Genomic DNA, 17,830 nt, shown 5'->3' on the forward strand with positions numbered 1-17,830 from the left:
TGGCAACCAACTCCAGTGTTCTTGCCTGGAGAATCCCAGGCATGGGGGAGCCTTGTGGGCCACCATCTATGGGGTTGCACAGAGTCGGACACGACTGAAGCGACTTAGCATTCCATCTAGATGCAAGTATAAAAAATCCTAAAGTCCACTCTTCATTAATTGATCTCTAGTTGAATTTCACACTCAGATCTCATTCTGTACTTCTGTACTTGTTTTTCAGATCAAATCCTGAGGGGTTTTCTCCCCAAAGACATCTTGCTATGTAGCGTCACAAATTTCTGAGATTTGTATAGATACATCGTTTCATCCAACATATTTCCCAAGTATATAAATGTTTGTCAGTGGTGAACATAAGAACACAAGCCAAATGCTTGTCCAGTGGCTCAAGAATGAGGCTGAGGACAAGGCTCGAAAGTAGTATAGGAATTCTAAAAATGTTTACTTTATTGAGCATTAAGAACATAGACAGAATCAGGCGTTAAGGATTTGTCACTCAAGTGCAGAATGATACAGTTTCCATTAGAAGGCTTCCAAACATATACTAATTATAAAATTCTTTGTACCACTGGTTGAAAATAGTACAAATCATGTTATAGTTTATAAGAAAATATGGAAGCATTTCTTAAGAATAAGTCAACGTTTTCATTAAACCAATTGAGTAGACTTCCAGAAAGTATAAATTGATAGATATAGTAAAGTTTTTGAAAATACAATCATATTAGCTATAATGAAGACTGTTACATGTAGAATCAGGTTGGTTTATTCAGGTGCATTAGGAACTGAACTCTGAAGACTTCTTTCATATCAATTCCAAGGATTCCTAGGTAGCATATGAGAAGGTTTTCGTGTTGATGAATTGCAACATTGCCTAACTCAGTTTTTACTCAATCAAGGGCAGTTTTGCTATCCAGGAGACATTTCACGATCTCTGAAGTTTTCATTGTCACCACAGGGAGTATGTTTCTAGTGGGTAGGGACCAGGGAGGCTGGTCCCTACAATGCCCTGCACAGCTCCCTATAACAAAAAAATTCTCAAACGTGGAATGTCATTAGTGCTGGGGTTGAGAATACTAGACTAATTCAATGAGGCCAACCTTGGGGGAGTTGTGATAGGCCTTTATTTCCTTCTCTCTTACTCATTTCCACTCCTGTTTCTTAGCCACTTCTCATTACTTTCTTAAGTTCTGATTCTTTCCTATCATTTTTACTCTTAAAATTATTTCTTTTTCATCCTTTGAAAAACCTAATCCCCGTTTTAAAGAGGCAAAGTGTGAGAAATATTCACAAAATGACACACTTGGTGATAATTAGTAATTCTGGATTTTTACAAAACCAGTTCAAATCACTTATAGTTAGGGTTGTTCCAGTGTATTTGGAAGAAGTTCAGATAGTCAAAATCACTCAGTCACCTCTTAGGCTGGAACAGTAATTTGTCAACAGAGATGCTTAACTTAGTTAATTGATGGGATACTATGGCTTAACTCTCAAAAATGTATCTGACGGTATAAAATATTGTGAGATTTAACACAAAATCATAGTTCAGGGGAAATTCTTTGTATTACCCCGTTGTACCCTCTGTAGTGCACACTGGATTCTCAAAGGGTGGTTGATTGATAGTGGAAACAGCTGTGTGGTTCAGGCATAAACTATTGACTGGAATACCAGAGCATCTCTGAGTTATGTGTTTGTTATTCATGCCTTCTCTGACTTCCCAGTGGAGGTAAAGTTGAAGTGTGCCTTGGAAGGTGGAAGATCTTTAGTTTGTTCCAAGTATGGTTCCTTATCCAGAGTGATTTATCATAATATTTTTGGAATAAATATTATTGATATCTCCCTGCTTTTCATCACAATACTTCCCTGGGTAAAGAAATAAGATTTAGGTAATTTTATCTTATAAATATCATTTGGAGAATTAGATATACCTTTGCATCTTTTCTCAATTTTATTTCTCAGAAAAGTTAATATTCAAATGATCTGCCTTTGTAACTAGTTAAATAACTAAGCAGCCTTAAAATTCCTTGCCTTCCAGATATTTTTCTGAGCATCTGCTTTAAAAAAAAAAAATACTAAGTGCTTTATGTTCATAAGGAATTAAAAGCCTGTGTTGGGCTCAACTCCAAAAATAATTAAAAGATAGGTGTATCAAAATTTATAAATAAATAAAATCTATATTATGAATTAGAAATTCTGAAGGTGCAAGAACATGGATTTGGAAGGAATAGAGTGATTTTCTTCTTTGAAAAAAATATTCTTAAAAAAAAAAAAAAGGTTTGGAGGTGAGTCTTGAAGAAATTGACAAAAAAAGAGTAGTTCTTAAAACATTGTCTATTTTTCCCCAATACTTCATTTTGAAAAATTTTAACTGGTATAAATGAAAGAAAAAAGAGTATAATGTGCATCCATTAACCTATCACCTGGATTCCATAATTATCAACATGCTGTCTTTGTTGCCATCTCTCATTTTTGCTGTTGATGCAGGTATATTTTAAAATAAATTCCAGAGTTCATATCTTTTTGCTCTTACATGCCTAACTAAGTATGGATTCCTAAAAAATACTGAAATTCTAATTCATTATGCAATTCCATTATCACAATCGACACAATTACTAATATTGTCTTGGTATCATCTAAACCTAGATTATTTTCAGATTTTTTCATTTTGTTTCAATCTGTTATACTGTGTGGGAAGAATGGAGAGAGTTCTCTTGCCGTCCTAACATAAAGCTCTACTGTATATACTTGTAATATGCTCATGATGTTTTATTTCATGTCATTATTTGCTACTTTGGTGCATCTTGGAACAATCACAATTACCTAAAATATTCCTTAGACCCATAGCCTTACGTAGGTCTGTCTTGAACTGTTTGAAAATTATTGCCATGTAATTTTGTTCATGTCTGTAACTTCACTCGATTATAGGTTATTATTATTGACATATACCCAGTAGGCATGCAGGCTGCTCACACCTGGTGTACAAATGAGGACATAAATTGGCAAAGCAAAACACATTTTAATAAGGCAGTAGGCCTAGACAACTTATTATTGGGTGGTAAGCAGCTAAAATATTTTAGTCATGAAACTTTGCATGAGGATGGCTATTTTTTTTTTAACCATTTTTGAGTCAGAAATAAATTATTTTCTTTTTTGCACAATGCAGTATGGAGTTTTAAGATACAGAATTGATCATAATGGGCTACAATGATGCAGGATTTTAATAGTTTCAGAATGAAAATTTGGAGTGTAAGGGAGACAGTAGTCCTGGAAATAACATTATCTTTAAAAAATTTATCATTCCAAAATTACTAGTTGTTGAAACTAGTACTTGACTGAAGCCATTATTAAATGTAACCATCACTGTCTTTGCAAATATCTGTTTTCAGGTGCAATATATAAACCCCATGGCTCCAGAAACTGTGAGCATAGTAGAGTCAATGGCAGGATTATTTGAGGGTTCAGCAGAGATGTCTTCTGATCTGTATTCACTTGCTTCAGTTATATATAACAGTCATCCACGTAATTACTTTCCTGTGAGGGGCAGAGCTGAAGACCAGCCTTCAACATTTGGTAGGTACATTTTTTTGTTCTGTGTGAAATGTATTTAAACCACCAGTACTACCTAGCACAGATATGAACCTTAGCTCAGAGTTCAACCCAATTATTAATGGTCCATGGGCTGGAGTCAGATTTTTTTTCTTTAACTGTTGGATAACCTCATGTGGCAAATGGAAATGCCACACAGGCAGGAGCTGGCCCCTCCTAACCCATCTGACCTTCCTCCAGAGAAAGTAGCACCCTAGAGTCTGCAGCCAAGCTGCAGAGACAATCAGTTATTACAGTTGCCAAAGCAGGTGTGATGGGAAAGGATTAACATATCTTCAAATCATTCACAGGCCTCACACTCTCTGCAGCTTTTGACTAATAGGTTTTCAAATGTCACTGAAGGTAAATAGGTCAGAAAGTTACAACTCGAGTGCATGGGGTGATCAACAGGTGGAGGTGACCCCAGTGACGTGGTGATGTCATTAGTGTGTACACTGACTACTCAGGGTCAAGGGATCTTATTGTTTCTATAAGGAGAATGTCATATACAGTGAATTAAAAATATTTGGTTAGAAGAAACAGATCTAAATTATCTCTGTTTTTTCTAAAATGCTAAGTGAGAAAAAAGGGTTTCTCTTGTTGCTTTTTTCTCTAACCTGGTATTTGTTCCCTTCCAAATTAAAATTTCTTATATTGATGGTGGAATTTGGCAAAAGTATCACATTGCATTCAATATATGCTTATTTCATTTACTGACATGTTTTTCCTGGGCAAAGAAGACAACTTTTAGAAGACACTTAAAAATTAAGAGGCCCATGATTTCTGATACAGATTTTTTTTTTAATACTTTGTTTGGCCTAAGCACTACTTATCACTGTTGGAAGTGCACAGTCCAAATAAGTTTTTTTTTTTTAAAAAAAAAACTAGCTTATTTTTTGAAATAGGGATTTTTTGAAATCCTTGTCCAGATATATTTACGTGGCAGTTTTATAAGCATACTTGCTTTAAATCATTAATGGATTTAGCAAATGTGTGGTGATTTTGAGTCCAAATAAAATCTTATTTCCATGATTTTTATATCATAATGCAGCACTGACTTATAATATTTCAATTTGATATATTGCCCAGTTGTTTTTTAGGAAAAGAATTCCTAACTTGTCTTTTTTAGAAAGTTATATTTTCTCAAAACACTAATCTCTTATTCTGGGATAGTGTATAACAACTAGCAAAATTATATTATGAGCACAAAATGTCTGTATATGTTATTGGAGTACATTCAGTATATTTATTTTTAATTATGTATCTACCTTTCATATAAGGGATTACATGGAGAGATTAATGGATAGTGTGAAATTGGGTTTAAAATTTCACTGTGGAAGCAAAAATGATTTTGATCACAAAGCCAAATACTTGTAAAATTTTTAAAAAACTGATTTCAAATAGGAACTTCAAGGAATCAGTATATCACTGACATTGCTGCTGAACAGCTGTCCTATGTTATCAGGAGACTTGTACCCTTCACTGAGCATATGATTAGTGTATCTGCTTTCACCATCATGGGAGAAGGACCACCAACGGTTCTCAGTGTTAGGACGCTTGAGCAAGGTAAGAATATATTTCCTCTGAAATAGTTACCTGCAGATATTGCTCTGGTACATTGTAATACTTTTCATTCATATTAATTTTTCATTCTTCTTCTCAAGTGCCAAGCTCCATTCAAGTTATAAACTATAAAAATATTAGTTCTTCATCTATTTTGTTATATTGGGATCCTCCAGAATATCCTAATGGAAAAATAACTCATTATACAATTTATGCAATGGAACTGGATACAAACAGAGCATTCCAGATGACTACTATAGATAACAACTTTCTCATAACAGGTAGAACAGAATTTTGTTTTGACATTCTTATTCTGATGGAAAACGCACATCTCTCTATGCCATTAAACACTGCGGAGTACATGTTGCACCACTGCAGACTTAGTTGTGCTATGCTCCCCATGGATATCTTTAAAAATACTTGCAGAAATAACTTCATTAAATGTTGTTTTTCTTTCACTATATTTATCTGCAAATAAAGTCATCAGACCACAGGTATCCTAAGAATATACTTGACCTACGGAATTTTATGCCTGGTGCGTCAAAATAACTCTGTATTGACTGAATGTGACCATCAGCTGAAGTAATTGAGCTGACGTGGTGTTTGTGCCAAATCAGCTACATTCCTTGCAGTGTGCCAAAAATTGTTTCTTCAGTCTCAGACCACTGCCTTGATATTTTAGGAGAGAACTAAAACCTCATCCAGATGGAAGTCTCCCATACCAAGGAAGTTTGGGAGATTGGGATTATAGGAGGCTGATTTAAAGAACCAGTCTCCCAGATAAGTTATTTTCACTAGTCTTGTGTTGAATGGCACTAATCCAGGAATAGTATTCTGGGGACTTTGAACAAATGGCCTATTTTCCTTACAGGGTTAAAGAAATACACAAGATATAAAATGAGAGTGGCTGCCTCAACCACTGTTGGAGAAAGTTCTTTGTCCGAAGCAAATGACATCTTCGTGAGAACTCCAGAAGATGGTAAGAATGTTAGGTGCAGTTTTAATAAGAAGAAGCAAGTGGTGTTGCATGCTTACTGTCATCTACCTCATGCTGCCTTTAGTGTCTGAAGCGATAAACATGGAAAAATACACATATTGGTTTTTTCCCCCAGAACCAGAGTCGTCACCTCAAGATGTTGAAGTTACCGATGTTACCGCTAGTGAAATAAGTTTGAAGTGGTCACCACCTGAGAAACCCAATGGGATTATTGTTGCCTATGAAGTGCTCTACAGAAATGTAAATTCCTTATTCATGAAGAACACCTCAACAACAAACATAATTTTAAGAGACTTAAAACCTTACTCGCTCTATAACGTTTCTGTAAGGTCATATACCAGATTTGGCCATGGCGAGCAGTTATCTTCTGTACTTTCTGTGAGAACTTCTGAGACTGGTAAGTTTTTTCCCCATACATATTAATGAAGTAAACATGGCCGATAATTGTCATATTGTTTTATATTTTACATAACCTGAAGTCTGTCATTCTGTTCTGTATAATCCAGGAATTTATATGATCTTTGTGGGAAGGCGTGGGAAAAGACTTGTGTAAGTTTTTAAAATCTGATTTACATATAAGGGAACTCCAGAATAAATGTCAGTGTTCTTTTTTTCAAAGAAAGTATCTTGAGAAATCAGAAGTCCTTTCAGTGTACCTATAAATTAGGTTGCTTTGAAACTAGGAAATAGCAGAGACACATTCATAAGAATAGAATCCTATACTATATATAATCTATATAAATTCTGTATACATCCATAGGCATCTATCTATAGATATATCTAAATTTATACATATATATGTATAAATGTGTGTGTGTGTGTGTGCGTGTTAGTCGCTCAGTCGTGTCTCACTCTGCGACCCCATGGACTGTAGCCCACCACTGGAGTGGGTTGCCATTTCCTTCTCCAGGGGATCTTCCCGACCCAGGGATCAAACCCATTCTTTACTGTCTGAGCCACATATGTAAAGATGTAAGTAGATATATATCTATAGATGTATAATCCAGGTATCCTGCATTTCAGGCAGCTTCTTTACCATCTGAGCCACCTGGGAAGCCCATAGATGTATATAGACTTAATACATGTAAACTCTATACATCTGTCTATGTATGTGTGTATATCTATATACATTCTTGAGTGTATATATATAGCCAGAGGTGTAGAGTCGGAGCACAGAAAGGACATGCCTGGGAAGCCTTACAAAGGAGGTAGCATTTGACCTTAATCTTAAAGAATCAGGTGGAATGGACATTATATAGGTTTGTTGTGGCCAGGGTGTGTATCCCATATAAATGAAATAATGTAAGCAGAGAATTAATAGTGTTTCAGTTTCAGTGTACAAGAGCAAATAGCACAATGTAAGACATTTGCCTGATGATCTTAGTGCATTGTTGATATTATGCTTATAAACATATATTGGAGCATCACTTTTAGGCCAACTCTGTAGCACATGCCTAGAATTAAAACTAAATGTAAAGTTACTATTTTATCCCTACATTTAAAAAAATAAATATTTGTTGACTAGCTACTGGCTGACGATTGGAGTCACTGTTCCTATACATCATAATTAGCTAAATATCAGCAATTTCTTATGGTTCATCCAGATGCTGTAGGTGAGGCCCTGTCTCTGACCTTGAGGAATCAGGGATCTAGTAAACCAGCTTACCTTTGGGCAAAAATACTCTCTTGAGACTGGTCACAGAAATTAATAAAATAAATTGATATAAAATTGACCATAGAGGATGACACAGATGGTAAAGAATCCATCTGCAATGCAGGAGATCTGGGTTCGATCCCTGGGTTGGGAAGATCCCCTGGTGAAGGGAATGGCAACCCACTCCAGCATTTTTGCCTGGAGAATTTCACAGACAGAGGAGTCTGAGGCGGGGCTACAGTCCATGGGGTCACAAAGAGTCGGACACAACTGAGTGACTGACACTTTTTTTTCACTTTTCATCCTCTTGAGACTGTCACATAAATTAATAAAATGAAATGATATAAAACAGTCCATAGGGATGACAACAGTTGTAATGGCAGGAATGAGTAATGAAAAGAGCGTTTTTTTAAAATTATCATAAATTGTATATTATGGTGCAAAATAATTGTTATTATATGTATTAGCATGCTTCATTGCTTTTATAAATATATGGAAAATAAGTATTTTTGAGAAAAGTCTATACCTGGTTTCATTTTGCACCATGTCAAGGAAAGAAGCATATTTTAAGTACCTGCAACATACTTCTTGACTTTCACAAAAATTGCCTTTTTAATTCTAAAATAAAGCAATAAGGTATTATTATCTGCATTCCTAATGAAAAACTGAGGTCTGCGAGGTTCATCCTTTCAAGAAATATTCAGCAAATAATTTATACTATAGCAACCTTTCCCTGGGCTCTATTAGCACTGTACAAGAAAATGAATTTCCACCTTCCTAAAGTTAATATTAATTACTGGGTGTTTCACAGGCAGTGGAATCTGCATCAGTGACTTTTCCTCTAGATCATGTCTAACACAATTGAACCACCAATTTGAGTTCTTTTTGCAACAGAGGTAGCTAGAATTTTAAACACAATCTCAAGGTGTCATTTGAAGTAGAATGTACTCAGGAGCAACTGTTTACTCCCAGGGATCAATGTTCTTGTTAAATACAATAAATACACTCTCTACTCTTACTCTAAAAATCAAGATCCCACTTTTCAATACTGTTTCATGAGAAATTGAGAGCTGTGCTAACTCAGCTAACTAAAAAAGCCAACTACAGCTAATTAATAGTGTTAATGCTGCTAGTTACAAATAGGAGTAAATTATTTGTTCAGATGTTTTATCTTGATTGGGGAATTAGAGTTTATAATGCTTGAAAGTAAAATCCTCATGTGTCAAGCAGGAAAAATCAATATAGGATTGATCTTGTGTGTGTGTTTTAAGCATAGAATGTGCACTTAATAAACAAACTTGAGATTAGTTTATATTTTCTCATACTTAGGGCACAATAACCACATAAAGAACTTTAAGTTCCCATACAGATTACCCTTTGATGATCTATATATGTATATTTTCTTTCCTTTCTTTTTTTAAGATATAATTTTCTTTACAGTAAGCCTTAACCACTGCCTTGAGTAAGTCTGAATTGGGGCAATAATACTAGGGGATTGTAGTTTAGTTGTTGATCAAAACTTTGTGTGGGACTGTATAAATTTATTCATGTTAATGAAAGGCATTTTATTACTTTCTATATGTGACATTAAAGCTATCTATGCCAAACAATAATCTTCTGGCATACCCAGGATAACATCCCACTATTTTAGGATGATCATAAACTAAATTATTCTTTATTTTTAGTTTTTAATAGCTCTAGCTTATTCCAACTGATATAATAATTACTTGTCATTCATGAGTATCCATTTTATGTGGTACTTCTACAATTGGAAGCACCATGCTATTTCAGAAAAATTTAAATATGTGATTACTCTCCAAAATCACCAAGTCATTAAATCTATCTTGCTTTATTTTCCCTGAAGATCCAGCATGGGTGTAAGGAGAAATGAATAAAAACGCATAGGATGTCAGCCTGGGGTCAGGGCTGCATATTTAGATCCTGACTACTGGTGGTAGGCAGGTAGATCCACAGGGACAAGTTAGCGAATTCCAATGAGAATTTTTCAAAATCCCAAGTTATACTGATTTATAAAGTTCAAGCATAGCATCACTAATTCCTTTTTTCCCTTGCAATTAAAGAGCTATTCAATTCAGTCTTACTTTCCTGAGATGTAAATTTCTCCTTTGTTTTAAATATGTTCTATACCACCTTGAGCACAGGTTTTCATTCACTGAACAGACTTTTTATGGATTCCATATCACGTACTACCACTGAACTAGGCACTATAGTTACAGCAGTAAATAAGGCCGGATTTCTGTCTTCCTGGAGTTTAACATTCTAGAAGGGTCAGAGAAGATAAAGCAGTAAACAAATAATATATATGATTTTTGATACTGGAAAATTCCTTGAAAAAAAATATCAGGGAAAGAAAAGAGAGTTATGGAAGAATGAGCAGGCAATTTGAGATGGAAGACTGAGAAAAGGCCTCTCTGAGGAGGTTATATTTGCCTAGAGATATTAATAATGTGTGAGATTTACTTAGATGAGAATAAGGAAGAAAATGTTCCAGAGGAAGAATAGCAATTACCAAGTTCCTGAAGAGGGAAGGCTCTTGATATGTCTGAGGAAGAGGAGACCATTTCTCTCATGTGAGCAGTGTGAGCTATGGGGTAGAATTAGCAGATGAGAGAGAGAGAGAGAGGCAAAGGTGGATCATACCTTCGTGGCTGCCATACTGAGGAATGTGGTGTTTAATTTCAATGTGAAGCTATTGGAGAATTAGGTGATGAGAATTTGGTATGTTTTGCAGTTTTAGAAGATTGCTTCTGAATATATTGGATGTGGGAATAAAGAGGAAACTCAAGATTTCCTATCAGGTTTTGGCCTAAGCATCCTGGTGAATGAGGTGCCATTTACTGAAATGAGGAAGTCTGGGGAGGAGATCAGGTTGGAGAAATCTTGGGAGTTCATGTTTTGAACATGTTTGAAATATTCAAGTGCCTGTCGTGAAGGCAACTGGGCAATAAGTTTTAAACTCATGGAAAGGATCCAGGGTTGAATATACAATCTATAAGCATCACCATATGTTGGGTGTTCAAAGTCAAGGTTGAGATAAAGTCATGTCAGGGTAAGTGCAGATAGAGTTGAACAGAAGCGTACAGCTACGTACTCAGGTAATAGGACATGGAGACTTTGGGAAGTCAAGGAGGAGCCAATCAAGGACTAAGCAGGAGTGGCCAGTGAGGTCGGAGGAAAGTCAGGAGAAGGTCATGTCTTGGAAGTCAAATGAGTAGATATTTTAAATTAGAAGCAATTTGTTTCCTACGTCAAGTGCTACTGACAGTGAAGTGATGGTGGTTTAGTCATTAAGTCGTGTATGACTCTTGCTACCCCATGGACTGTAGCCTAACAGGCTCCTCTGTCCATGAGATTTCCCAGCCAAGAATATTGGAGTGGGCGGCCACTTCCTTCTCCAGAGGCTCTTCCTGATCCAGTGATTGAACTTGCGTCTCCTGCATCGCAAGCAGATTCTTTACCACTGAGTCACCAGGGAAGCCCCTGCCAGTAGTGCAATGGCACACAATTGATTAGTGGTTTGGCAAGATGAAGATCATTGATGACACCATGAGAGTACGCTTCATGGTTAAAAATGAGGAGAAAATGCCTAATTGAAGTGGGGCTAAAAGAGCATGATGGTCAAGAAAGGGGAGAAAATGGGTAAAGGGAAGATTTGAGAAATGTGGATATAGAGTGGAGGACAGAACAGAGCAATAACTGATGTGTGTTCATGTGTGTATGATGTGTGTGTGTGTGCTGTGCTTAGTCACCCAGTCCTGTATGACTTTTTGCGACCCCATAGACTATAGCCCACCAGGCTCCTCAGTCCATGGGATTCTCCAGGCAACAATACCGGAGTGGGTTGCCATGCCCTCCTCCAGGGGATCTTCCCAACCTAGGGATCGAACCAGCGTCTGCTTGCAGGCAGATTCTTTACCTGATGAGCTACCAGGGAAGCCCCATACAATGTATGTATCATGATAGAAATAATTCAGTGAAGAGAGAAAAACTAAAAGTACAAAAGAGAGGAAAAAACGTCAAGTCTAAAGTCTAACTAGGTAGATGGAATGGAATTTAGTGCAGAAATGGACTAGGTTTTAGATAAGAAGGCAGTTGAAGATGAGTGGTAGGAAAATATACAGTCCTCTTTGAGTGTTTTTATTTTCTCGATGAAATTAGAAGCAGGCTTCTCAGGTTTGAATAAAGAGAGGGAGGAGATACTGGATGTTTGTGGAGAAAGAAGATGGTGAAAACAAGCATAACAGAGTAGAAGACTGATTAACTGAAAAATAGATAGGCTGCCAAGTGATGGAAAAAGATTGAGATTTGAGGTTATAAATTAAAGTAAGGCTAGTCAGCATGAGTGGAATTTTATTCAGACATGGTCACCTGTTGCATTGCGGATGTAGACTAGCCCTGAGTTCAGTTTAACCAACGTTGAAATTTTGCTAGAAAAGTAAGATATAAAAAGGAGTTGATGGAGATTGCTAGGGAGTGATTTTAGTGATAGACTGTCTGACCTGAATAAGCAGGGAGATGAGGACGTTAAGAGTGGTGATAGACAGTAAAGACTTGATGAGGGTCAGTGACTTGTCGAATTGACAATATCGTGGTCAGTCAGCTGGAGACGTAGATAGTTGCCAAAGAGAGGAATATTGGCAGTTTTTGGTAGTGAAGGCCTCAGGTGTTGCCATGAAGGCTGCTGATTAGAGTGAGGCAGAGGAAAAAAATATTGGAATGTGGAGCTCAAGGAATTCAGAGTCTAGGGAGTTACAGGGTTATTTCCATCTATTTGACATCTCACAGTGGTAGAGAGGAGGTCAATTGTCAGGTGACTGCATTTTTAAGATGTTTAGAGAAATGGCAGAGATCCACTGGATGATTGTCTTAAAGGAAGGGTCAGGAAGAGGAAAGAACAGATCTCGATACGGAAAGGGTTCTAGGCCCTATGGTTACAGAGATGATGAGAAAAAAACAAATAGCTGCCAACCCGAGTGCTATGTTGTATTCTCAAGCAGTTTTAAGATTTCACTAAGAGCCAGAAGGTTAAGGAGCCAGAGTACTTGTTGAAGATTTTTCTCAATTTAATGCGTTGGTTAGGAAGATACTAGGGAAGATTTTGAATATTTGGGGAGGGATTGTAGGATTATATTGTTATATCAAGCTCTATTAAAGTTCTTCCCAAAGTTTTAGAAATGTCTGCATTTTTATGGAAGTTTTTCCTGGTAAGTCTGCCTTAGATGCAATACACTCCATAACAGGTAACAGTGGAGGTGAGGGGTACTTTTCTATATTTTCAAGGCTTCTGAATTTTCTTTACTAAATTTATTAGTAGCATATTTATATCCATTGTATTTAGAATACCAATAAAAAGGTTGAATTCTTAATCTTGAAGGAAAAGAACTTGTAATGGCATTATGAGTATTGGCAATGAAAAAATGTATATCTAGTTTATATTGTTTAAACCGCAAGTTAATCATTATTGTTCTATGAAGGCAATTTTAAACCATTATCTTTCCAACTACGGTCTTTCATCTCCTGCGAGTATGTTTCTGTGTAAATGTATTGCTTACAGTTTCAGCTAGTGAGATTACACTGATGGCTTTCTCTCTGTTTCTGATTGGCTGACTGTGTTTGTATTTTGTTCTTGTTAATTTTTCTGGGTAGAGAATTCCAGTAGTTTTTCAATTGGTATCACTTTTCTAATTGTGACCTAAGTTAAAGTTGAGTTTCTTCAGAGAGAATGTGTGTTTACTTCTGCTAATTGCTTTTAAGTAATGCCGACTGTGTGGATCACAATAAACTGTGGAAAATTCTGAAAGAGATGGGAATACCAGACCACCTGACCTGCCTCTTGAGAAACCTATATTCAGGTCAGGAAGCAACAGTTAGAACTGGACATGGAACAACAGACTGGTTCCAAATAGGAAAAGGAGTACGTCAAGGCTGTATATTGTCACCCTGCTTATTTAACTTCTATGCAGAGTACATCATGAGAAATGCTGGGCTGGAAGAAGCACAAGCTGGAATCAAGATTGCCGGGAGACATACCAATAACCTCAGATATACAGAGGACACCAATCTTATGGCAGAAAGTGAAGAGGAACCAAAGAGCCTCTTGATGAAAGTGAAAGAGGAGAGTGAAAAAGTTGGCTTAAAGCTTAACATTCAGAAAACGAAGATCATGGCATCTTATCCCATCACTTCATGGGAAATAGATGGGGAAACAGTGGAAACAGTGTCAGACTTTATTTTTTGGGGCTCCAAAATTATTGCAGATGGTGACTGCAGCCATGAAATTAAAAGACGCTTACTCCTTGGAAGGAAAGTTATGACCAACCTAGATAGCATATTGGAGAAGGCAGTGGCAACCCACTCCAGTACTCTTGCCTGGAAAATCCCATGGATGGAGGAGCCTGGTAGGCTGCAGTCCATGGGGTCGCTAAGGGTCTGACACGGCTGAGTGACTTCACTTTCACTTTTCACTTTCACACATTGGAGAAGGAAATGGCAACCCACTCCAGTGTTCTTGCCTGGTGAATCCCAGGGATGGGGGAGCCTGGTGGGCTGCCATCTATGGGGTCGCACAGAGTCGGACATGACTGAAGTGACTTAGCAGCAGCAGCAGATAGCATATTGAAAAGCAGAGACATTACTTTGCCAACAAAGGTCCGTCTAGTCAAGGCTATGGTTTTTCCTGTGGTCAGGTATGGATGTGAGAGTTGGACTGTAAAGAAGGCTGAGTGCTGAAGAATTGATGCTTTTGAACTGTGGTGTTGGAGAAGACTCTTGAGAGTCCCTTGGACTGCAAGGAGATCCAACCAGTCCATTCTGAAGGAGATCAGCCCTGGGATTTCTTTGGAAGGAATGATGCTAAAGCTGAAACTCCAGTACTTTGGCCACCTCATGTGAAGAGTTGACTCATTGGAAAAGACTCTGATCCTGGGAGGGATTGGGGGCAGGAAGAAAAGGGGACGACAGAGGATGAGATGGCTGGTTGGCCTCACCGACTCCATGGACGTGAGTTTGAGTGAACTCCGGGAGATGGTGATGGACAGGGAGGCCTGGCGTGCTGTGATTCATGGAGTTGCAAAGAGTTGGACATGACTGAGCGACTGAACTGAACTGAATGGCAACTCAGTATTACAAATTCATTTCAATTTCTATTCTAAAGTAGAGGTCTTTTCAGGCTATATTTGTTGTTCAGTCGCTCAGTTGTGTCTGACTCTTTGCGACCCCATGGGCTGTAGCATGCCAGGCTTCCCTGTCCATCACCAACTCCCGGAGCTTGTTCAAACTCATGTTCATCGAGTTGGTGATGCCATCCAACCGTCTCATCCTCTGTTGTCCCCTTTCTTCCTGTCTTCAATCTTTCCCAGCATCAGGATCTTTTCCAACAAGTTGTCTCTTCCCATCAGGTGGCCAAAGTATTGGATCTTCAGCATCAGTCTTTCAAATGGTATGGGGAGGGAGGAGGGAGGAGGGTTCAGGATGGGGAACACATGTATACCTGTGGCAGATTCATTTTGATATATGGCAAAACCAATACAATATTGTAAAGTGAAATAAAATAAAATTAAAAAATGAATATTCAGGGTTGATTTCCTTTGCAATTTACTGGTTCCATCTCCTCGCTGTCCAAGGGACTCTCAAGAGTCTTTTCCAGCACTACAGTTTGAAGGTCTCAATTCTTTGGCCCTCATCCTTTCTTGATCTTCACTTGTAGCTTAGTTCATAAAGCATCTGCAATGGTAAATGTAAACAGTCTGCAGTAGGTAAAGAATCTCCTGCAATGCAGGAGACCTGGGTTTGATTCCTGGGTCAGGAAGATCCCCTGAAGAAAGAAATGGCAACCCCCTCCAGTATTCTTGCCTGGAGAATCCCATGGACAGAGGAACCTGGCAGGCTACAGTCCATGGGGTCGCAAGAATCAGACATGACCTAGAAGCTAAATCCCACCACCATCCTTTTTTATTGTATAGCTCTCGCACCTATACACGACTATTGGAAAACCCATAGCTTTGACTATATAGATGTTTGTCGGCAAAGTAATGTCTCTGCTTTTTAATATGCTGTCTAGATTTGTCATAACTTTTCTTCCAAAAACCAAGCATCTTTCCATTTCATGGCTGCAGTCACCGTCCGCAGTGATTTTGGAGCCCAAGAAAATAAAGTCTATCACTGTTTCCATTTTTTCCCCATCTATTTGCCATGAAGTGATGGGACCAGATGCCATGATCTTCATATTTTGAATGCCGAGTTGTAAGCCAGCTTTTTCACTCTCTTCTTTCACCTTCATCAAGAGTATCTTTAATTCTTCTTTGCTTTCTGCCATTAGGGTGGTGTCAAATGGCTATCTGAGATTATTAATATTTCTCCTGGCAGTCTTGGTTCCAGGTTGTGTTCATCCAGCCCAGCATCTCACACAATGTACTCTGCATCTAGGTTAAATAAGCAGGGTGACACTATACAACTTTGACATACTCTGTTCCCAATTTTGAATCAGTCCATTGTTCCATGTTGGTTCTAAGTGATTATATATGTTCCATGGATTTGAGCCACGTATGCTCATAGGGATAGGCTTACAGTTCCAACAATGCATAGTTGTTGTTTTTTTCTTTTTTCCTATTCCACCTCTCATCCAGAGGCATGATAAGAGGAAAAAAGTTACTTTTCTGTCCTCTTTTTCTTGGTAGGTTTCCTTCTCACTCCTTGTTCTGTGAGAGTGAACATACCACATTGTACAAGTCTAGGAAGAACCGCTCAGGTTCTCTTCAACTCTTCTGAAGAATTCAAAGTGCCCCCAGAATTGGCCTGTGTCACGGGTCTTGTTGAAATTGCATTCTTTGGGGATTCAACACTTGATGCAGGGATATTTTTTACCCTTCTTCTGGCCCAGGGTTTTATCTTCTTTTTCTGGCTCTCCACGCAGCAGTTAATACAGAAACTCAAAGTCACCAGGATTGACCATTACCCTGTAAGTCAGAGCAGGCTTTAGTTCCAGCATATCAGGACTCCTATTTTTACTTTTGTTTGTTTGTTTGTTTGTTTTTTGTGTTTGTTTTTGGTCCACCATAGATTTCTTACTTCTTTGCCAGCTCTGCAATTCCTTACAAGAAAAAGGTTAATTTTTATGTAAAGTTTTACTTCTTTTAATTATAATGATCATTCATTTAGTGTAGCTTTTCCAATATCCAGTTTTCTAGACTTGGAATCCCACATGTAATATTAATAGTTGATTATATGTAGAGAACCATTTTGTGTTCATTACATTCAATATAATAAAAGCATTAATAGATACAGGAAACTGGTATTTTATTTATTGATAAATTGTATCCTTGGGCTTCCCTGAGGGCTCAATGGGTAAAGAAACCACCTGCAATGCAAGAGAAACAAGAAATGCAGGTTTGATCCCTGGGTCATGTAGATCTCCTAGAGAAGAAAATGGCAATCCATCCAGTATTCTTGCCCGGAAAATCCCATGAACAGAGAAGCCTGGCAGGCTACGGTTTAGGAGGTCACAAAGAGTCGGACAAGAATGAGTGACTAAGCACACACATCCTTAGGAGACTGTTTTGTTACCAGGTTATTATATCCTTTCCTTTTATCTAGCAGAGGATCCTTGCCTTGTCATAGATCATATTGTATATCAAAACTAATCTATTAACCATTTATATGTTGTTATTAATGAAAGACAGATCAATTTTTAAGTGTTTTCAAGTTCTCCTTCTTGTACAGTTAGCCTGTACCTGGGGGCCCTGAATCCACAGATTCAACCAATTGTTCATTGAAAGTATTTGAAAAAAAGTTGCAGAAAAAATGTTCTAAAAAGCAAAACTTAAATTTCCTGCATGCTGGCAGGCAACTATTTACATAGCATTTCCATTGTATTTACAATTATTTACCTAATCCATTGTATTAGGTATTATAAATAATCTAGAGACGATTTAAAGTATACAGGAGGATGTTGTTAGGTTCTATGCAAATACTGTGCAATTATATATAAGGGACTTGAGCATCCTTGGAGCTTGGTATCC

At 37.6% G+C, this 17,830-nt stretch overlaps 1 protein-coding gene across 1 annotated transcript in view; it reads left to right on the forward strand.

Annotated features, from left to right (window-relative positions):
• The window catches only part of PTPRQ (protein tyrosine phosphatase receptor type Q), a 234,588-nt gene that overhangs the window by 28,849 nt on the left and 187,909 nt on the right, over positions 1-17,830 (forward strand). Inside the window, exons 10-14 of the mRNA XM_070788855.1 lie at positions 3,381-3,564; positions 4,984-5,145; positions 5,244-5,423; positions 6,014-6,121; positions 6,255-6,536. Of these exons, the coding sequence (XP_070644956.1) occupies positions 3,381-3,564; positions 4,984-5,145; positions 5,244-5,423; positions 6,014-6,121; positions 6,255-6,536 (916 nt within the window). The remainder of the gene's footprint in view (positions 1-3,380; positions 3,565-4,983; positions 5,146-5,243; positions 5,424-6,013; positions 6,122-6,254; positions 6,537-17,830) is intronic.

The sequence above is a fragment of the Bos indicus genome, chromosome 5, assembly GCF_029378745.1.
Source record: "Bos indicus isolate NIAB-ARS_2022 breed Sahiwal x Tharparkar chromosome 5, NIAB-ARS_B.indTharparkar_mat_pri_1.0, whole genome shotgun sequence".
Lineage (NCBI taxonomy): Eukaryota > Metazoa > Chordata > Mammalia > Artiodactyla > Bovidae > Bos > Bos indicus.